General features: G+C 33.9%; 2 protein-coding genes across 2 annotated transcripts; both read right to left on the reverse strand.

Moving 5' to 3' along the window:
• Nucleotides 1–552: 552 nt before the first annotated feature.
• On the reverse strand, nt 553–2586 carry LOC145035725 (protein DETOXIFICATION 14-like). Its single transcript, XM_078984228.1, has 7 exons — nt 2353–2586; nt 1686–2230; nt 1503–1589; nt 1344–1400; nt 1029–1267; nt 754–959; nt 553–657 (listed from the first exon to the last, which is right to left on the reverse strand). Exons 1-7 carry the CDS (start codon nt 2584–2586, stop codon nt 553–555), a joined length of 1473 nt encoding a protein of 490 aa, XP_078840354.1.
• Nucleotides 2587–4001: 1415 nt separating this feature from the next.
• On the reverse strand, nt 4002–5659 carry LOC145036956 (histone chaperone ASF1B-like). The gene is made up of 3 exons (XM_078985492.1): nt 5363–5659; nt 4593–4708; nt 4002–4508 (listed from the first exon to the last, which is right to left on the reverse strand). Exons 1-3 carry the CDS (start codon nt 5469–5471, stop codon nt 4149–4151), a joined length of 585 nt encoding a protein of 194 aa, XP_078841618.1. The 5' UTR covers nt 5472–5659; the 3' UTR covers nt 4002–4148.
• Nucleotides 5660–6098: the final 439 nt, after the last annotated feature.

Consider the following 6098-nt stretch of genomic DNA (forward strand, 5'->3'; position numbering starts at 1 on the left):
ACAAGGAGCTAAAAACGTAACAAAATGATAAGTTAAGGACCGTCCATCTACAAAAGAATCGTTAGGGACCGAACATGTAATTTTGACAAACCACAGTGACCATTTTAGTAATTTGGTCTATAAGTGGTTAAGATTTTCATCCTCGTCTCACAAAATACTTATTTATTTATATATATATATATATATATATATATATATATATATATATATATATATATATATATATATATATATATATATATTCCATCTTTTGTAGCCCAAACATTAACGTCCATGTGTAATACAACACATTTACGAGTTCAACTTAGATTTTGGCCGTTCATTATATCTGGTTTTTGTGAAAACTTTTCGGTTCGATCCAGTCTATTAAATAAAGATAAAACCATTGCTAACTATTTTCTCTTACATGTCCCGATTCAAACACGGTTTTCAAAACATTGTTTAAAAATCAATTTCCATGATGAACTACTCCAAAGAACACCATCATATCAAAGAACACCATCATATCAAGGTAACACCTCTATTAACTATTGTCGGTCACCATAAAAATAGTTACAAAACCTCATGCATTTCTTTGGGTACACATTCTTTTATATCTATATCTTTAATTGTGTACCGATAAGATACTTTCGAGATTCGTTCATTCGCCTTTATTGCCTGTAATGACAATATCATAATGTCTTATTAACCATAGTCACCACATGACCATGAAAAGCATATAAACATACAAATTTGCAAGTTAAGAAACAAAACCTGTTTTTGCCAATCTGTATGTCTAGTAACGAATAAGAGACTCCCGGATTGTATTATAGATCCAATCACGATCCCAATCCAAAGTCCCTTTGCTTTCAAATGTAAAGGGAATCCAAGAACAATGGCTGTTGGCATCCCAAACAAATAAAATGCCACCAAAGTCACATAAGCTCCTATATGTTGCCACCCACTTCCCCTAGCGATTCCTAAAAGCATCAAGAACTATTAGTAATGATATTGTATAGATCAAAAATGTGAAAAAATCAATCACTCACCAGAAATAACTGCTTGTAGGCTATCTGTGATGATCGAGAGAGCTATGAAAGGACTCATTGATACAACATAACTTACTACTTCCATTTTGTTACTGAAAGCATTTGCAAGATAATGGCGACAACTGAAAACCATGGTGCTTACTATTATGGCTTCGATAACAGCTAGAAACATCACTATACAAACAGCTAAACGGGCTGCTCGTGGGTTTCCAGCCCCTATCTCATTTGAAACCCGAGTGCTACATAATCGGATTGTAGAATGAGATTTTTTTATGTAAAGATAGATGAAATTTTAATGGTGATAGGTTAAAATACCTTGCGGCTGCTCCAAACCCATAAGGTATAGTGAAGTGTAGCGTGGAGATAGTTAAGCTGATGAAAACAAATGTTGAAGATATTTTGAAGCAAAGAGAATACGAGATGATTATTGTTAAGTAAAGTTAATGAGGAAGATTTGAAGTAATGAAAGATTACCATATGGAAAGAAGTGATGTTTCGAGTTGTGGATTTTGTAACAAGCCAGATATTAAGACAAGAAGTTCAAGTGACCACCATTTTAGGCTACAAAATATATGCATTAATTGTTGTCAAAATTCTGTTACAAATAAACTATATCCTAAGCTATTAATTCTAAGATGAAATGATGAATGAGTTTACCAAACCATTACAGCCGATGGGATAGCAAACCAGAAGAATTCCTTCATACCTACAAATGCGTCCATGCAGAAAGTCACACCAACATTCTTACACAACGATGAGAATTTGAAATAAAACACCATTAACATCAAATAGAACCAATTTGACAAACTAAACGCTGTAGCAGCACCAACGCTACCCATCTTTAACTTGAAGATCAAACCCCAACAAAGAGGGGCATGGAAACATAAAACAAGTGTAGAGGTCACGAGCAATGGCATAGTCAGACTCTGTGATTGGAGTAATCTGACAAGTGGCTTCACAATTGCACCGGAAAAGAGAGATGGAATAAGGTATATGGAATATTTTCTTGCTTCATGTGAGATCAAAGGGTCGTGTCCAATTAAAATTAAGAACTTATCGATGAAAATCCAAGAGATGGAGATTGGGATGCAAACAATTAGCAATGAGATTATGGCACTGCATGTGTAGCCACCGATTTTGTTATGTTGTTTGGCTCCAAAAGCTTGCCCATAAAGGGTCTCAAGTCCTCCCACAAGACCTGACTATTTGTGAAACGATTTTTTTTTTAAAAGACATGAATTTATAGTTAATATTTAGTTAGTTAATGGTAAATAAATCTTCTATTTCATTGTAAACATAACATAATCTTAAAGGAAATGCTTACAAGAAGACTAAAACCAGTGACATTAGTGAGGGAGGTGGCAATGGCGAGGCTAGACAAGGATAGTTCATCAACATGCCCCACCATTATCACCGCCACCATTTGCATTAGGTATGGCAACAAAGCCACCACCACCATCGGCAGTGCAATAAGAGTCACCTTTTTTATTTCATGACCATAATCCGCCCATTTGTCCCCCTGTTGCTTTCCATTAGGCAACTCCTCTAATGTTTCCATATCTCTCTCACACCTCCAACAAAACTATAATATATATACAAATATATACAAGAGACAAAATAAAGGTGTAGTGGAGTAACTTAAGATTCATTTTACTTTAAAACAGCGTGCAAAACCAACCGGAATATTCTAAATTGTTTTACATGTAAAATGAGGTTATAATAATAGACAGGACCAAATACAAACCATACTTCTCGAATGCTAAGAAAGACACCAAAAAAAAAAAAAAAATTGTTCTTTTTCTTTTATAAATTTTTACGCTTATGGAAAAGACAGAGCTCTAAAATGAAAAAAAAATGATATTTTCAAAGATTTTTTTTTTTTTTTTTTTTTTAAATTTCATAGTGCTAAGGTAGAAAATATATGTGGATGAGCCATAACAGCCTGAGAAAACTTATAACAAGACATTAGAAGTTAGAGGAAAAACATTATTGTTGAAAAAGCAGCAAGTTGATGAACTAGAAACAGTGTTATGAAAGCTATTGCATTCGATGAGGAGTCTATACTCGAGAGAGCCAATTGCATTTTTAAAATTCAGGGGTTGGAAGAAAGAAAAATCCTGGGCTTAACGCAAACAAGATTCTTCAATGGTTTGGTGAAAGGGAATTCAAAAGGCTTGCAGATACACGGGTTGAATGTAAAATAAAGAAATTCACAAATTCACCTAAATAACTTAATTACTTTTTAAAATATAGCCAAAAAATCGAGTTTTTCCAAAAATAACCATTAAAATCGCAGATGCTATATAAAAGCTTTTTTCTTGAAATTTTGTTTTTTTGTTTTTTTCTTTTTTTTTTTGAGCCATTGAAAGAGTTGTGAGTGAATTTCTTGAAATTAAAAATACTTCCGGCCCATGGGCCAAAATGGGCCCAATTCAATGCTCAATATAGGAAGATAGCTCGCAAGTGAGCTCAAACACCTAAGATTATGTTGGCTATTTTATAAAACATGCTAATTTTTTGCTATTTAGTGTAAAAAGTCTTAAATAAATTTGACTAAATTTATAAATTTCTCTATAAAATACTAGTGGTTATCGGTCATTGCTTGTACTAATGGTGGGAGTAGGCGCAGAAATGGGTCCCAAAGCGTTTATAAATCATTTAATTTATTTTCCATAATTAATAAACAATAAACAAAGATTAAAAAAAAGAAAATATAAAGGGCAAAATTTCATTAATTTGTTCAACACCTTATGAATAATAGAGCAAAATGAGACAAAAACCAACTCTCAATGTCTAGTCGCGTGCAAATTCCATAAAAACCTTCTATCATCCCCGTCATAAAAAAAATGACTTACAGAATTATCAAATCCAATAATATTCAGTCTAGTTCAGTTCAGTCTTATCGAATCCAATAATATTCAGTCTAGTTTAGTCCTGTTCAGTGTAACCTGGTCCAGTGTAACAACCACAACCTAACTTTTAAATTTCCTACATTTGATCAACATGAAAAGATTCAAGTTTCACAAACACCTTTTTCATCTTAACCATAGTTTTACACTAAGCAACAAACCCTAAAAACCAAAACACACTACCATTTCCATCTTAACAACCATCGAACAACTAGGGTTCCGACTTATCTTCACCATCACCACCACTTTCACCAGGCGGTGGTGGTTGTTGGCTACTTTCACCTCCCTCTGGCGGCTCCACTTGCTCACCGCTCTCAGTGTTTTCATTCTCAGGGTGAAAATTGATCGGAAACTTCGTAACCCTCGGCTTATCGGTCAATATATTTCTTTGAACCTTATCAATCATCACCTTTTGTGGAGGCTCCTCTCTTAGCTTTTCATCATCATAATCATTATTCACATAATATCCCACTCTCACAAATTCTTGTCCCACGTATGAACACGTCAGCAAAAGCACAGTCACTCCGATTATATCTTCTTCACGGATCTTTGATGGGTCCGGTGGGTCCGCCTTAAAAATAATTCAAATTAGTTTTTTTTTTTTTTTAATTTTTAATTTTTTGTTTTTTGGTTGGTTGAATTTGTGATTAGTTACCTGAAAAACAAAGCGGTAATTTCCAATGTTGACGGGTCCCACGAGTACACTTTCTAAGAGCTGATCGTATGTTTCATCCTCAGCTGATCCAACATAAATGAGTTTCCATTCAAGATCTAAAAAAAAAAAAAAGTAATAAATAGATGAAGTAGTGATGATTGTAATTTGTAAGGAGTTAGAATTATAATGAAAATTGATGTCCAATTCTAAAGTGAATATATTATGAAACTATGAAATTGGGTTCTCTGTCATCTAAAGAGAATGTATCAATGATGTTTCTTGCTTGGTGTAAGTGTAAAATGTCATTACCATAAAGAAGATTATCAGTTGCAAAGGAATTGGTTTCTTTAGCGAATTTAAAGATAATCTTGCATATAAAACAAGCGGAATTCAATTGCATTTGTTTCCAGGAGTAATATACTAAAGATGCCCATCAACATAGTGTTCTTCCCCTTTGATTTGGTTAACCCAGGTTATTTATTAGGTATGTGTGCGTTCAATTCAATTATCGACACATACAACCCTATTTTAACCTAATTTTGTCATGTAATTTGGTAAAAAGCTGAGAATCAAAGGAAATATCCTACCAATGATCAGTAAAATAACATAACTGGGCGAATTCTGTACTCCAATTGCGAATCAAGAAACCCTAACAATCAATAGGTACAACTTTATAACGTCATTAACCCTAATTGAAAAATCAAAACACGAACGAGATTCAAGCTAATGAACATGAAGACAATTAAACATGAAGGAGTTGCCGAACATACCTTCTTTGAGAGGCGAAACACACTCGTACGAGATTTCAAACTGGAAAGGCGTGAGAAACGACGCCGGATTATCCAACACCGTCACGTTCGTAATGTTCACTGCGCTCATTGTGAAAGCTTAAATTGCGCGAATCAACGGAATACACAACCGGCTACAGTCGATCGGAAACCCTAGCTCTCGAATCCTTCATCGGAGTTTTTAAAACCCTAAATTGTGAGGGAAATTGAAGACGGTGATGAACGAAAATTGGGAACTAGGAAATGAAGGAGTTGAGAAATCTTGATGTCGGAGAAGAATGGCGTATGCATTTCGTGTTCTGCGATGTATTTATATTGTTGACCGGCTACTGATATTGTTTACCGGGAAGAGCCGGTGGAGTAACGGCTTAGGGGGTCAACCTATTTGGTATTTTTGAGTCACTTGATGGCGGGAAGGAAAACACGTGACCGGCACGTGTTAAGAAAAGTATCAATGGGAAAAACCTATGTTATAGTTTTCTAAGAAGTTAATTAAATGAAAATAAATAATATATAATTAATTTTTTATGTTATTTATCTTTTAACTATATTTAATAGATTATTAAATTTATTATTTTGGTTTTTATTATATTACTGTAGTATATTTTAATTTGGTAAATTGATATTGAATCTACCGTGACACATTTATTTTGATATTCGTTGTGACGTAATTTTTTTCATTTAGGTTTGTCTAACGTTGACGTTATTATCATTTTGA

The sequence above is a fragment of the Lactuca saligna genome, chromosome 3 (assembly GCF_052625555.1).
Source record: "Lactuca saligna cultivar CGN05327 chromosome 3, ASM5262555v1, whole genome shotgun sequence".
Taxonomy (NCBI): domain Eukaryota; kingdom Viridiplantae; phylum Streptophyta; class Magnoliopsida; order Asterales; family Asteraceae; genus Lactuca; species Lactuca saligna.

What these genes read in the sequence shown, in the direction of transcription:
- LOC145035725 (XM_078984228.1), bottom strand. Translation starts at nt 2,586, where the DNA reads ATGGAAACATTAGAGGAGTTGCCTAATGGAAAGCAACAGGGGGACAAA. An exon ending in ACATCACTTCTTTCCATATG is followed by an intron (nt 1,401 to 1,502) that starts GTAATCTTTCAT and finishes TGTTTTCATCAG; the next exon opens with CTTAACTATCTCCACGCTAC. An exon ending in CCTACAAGCAGTTATTTCTG is followed by an intron (nt 960 to 1,028) that starts GTGAGTGATTGA and finishes TGATGCTTTTAG; the next exon opens with GAATCGCTAGGGGAAGTGGG.
- LOC145036956 (XM_078985492.1), bottom strand. Translation starts at nt 5,471, where the DNA reads ATGAGCGCAGTGAACATTACGAACGTGACGGTGTTGGATAATCCGGCG. An exon ending in TGTTTCGCCTCTCAAAGAAG is followed by an intron (nt 4,709 to 5,362) that starts GTATGTTCGGCA and finishes TTTTTTTTTTAG; the next exon opens with ATCTTGAATGGAAACTCATT. An exon ending in ATTACCGCTTTGTTTTTCAG is followed by an intron (nt 4,509 to 4,592) that starts GTAACTAATCAC and finishes ATTATTTTTAAG; the next exon opens with GCGGACCCACCGGACCCATC.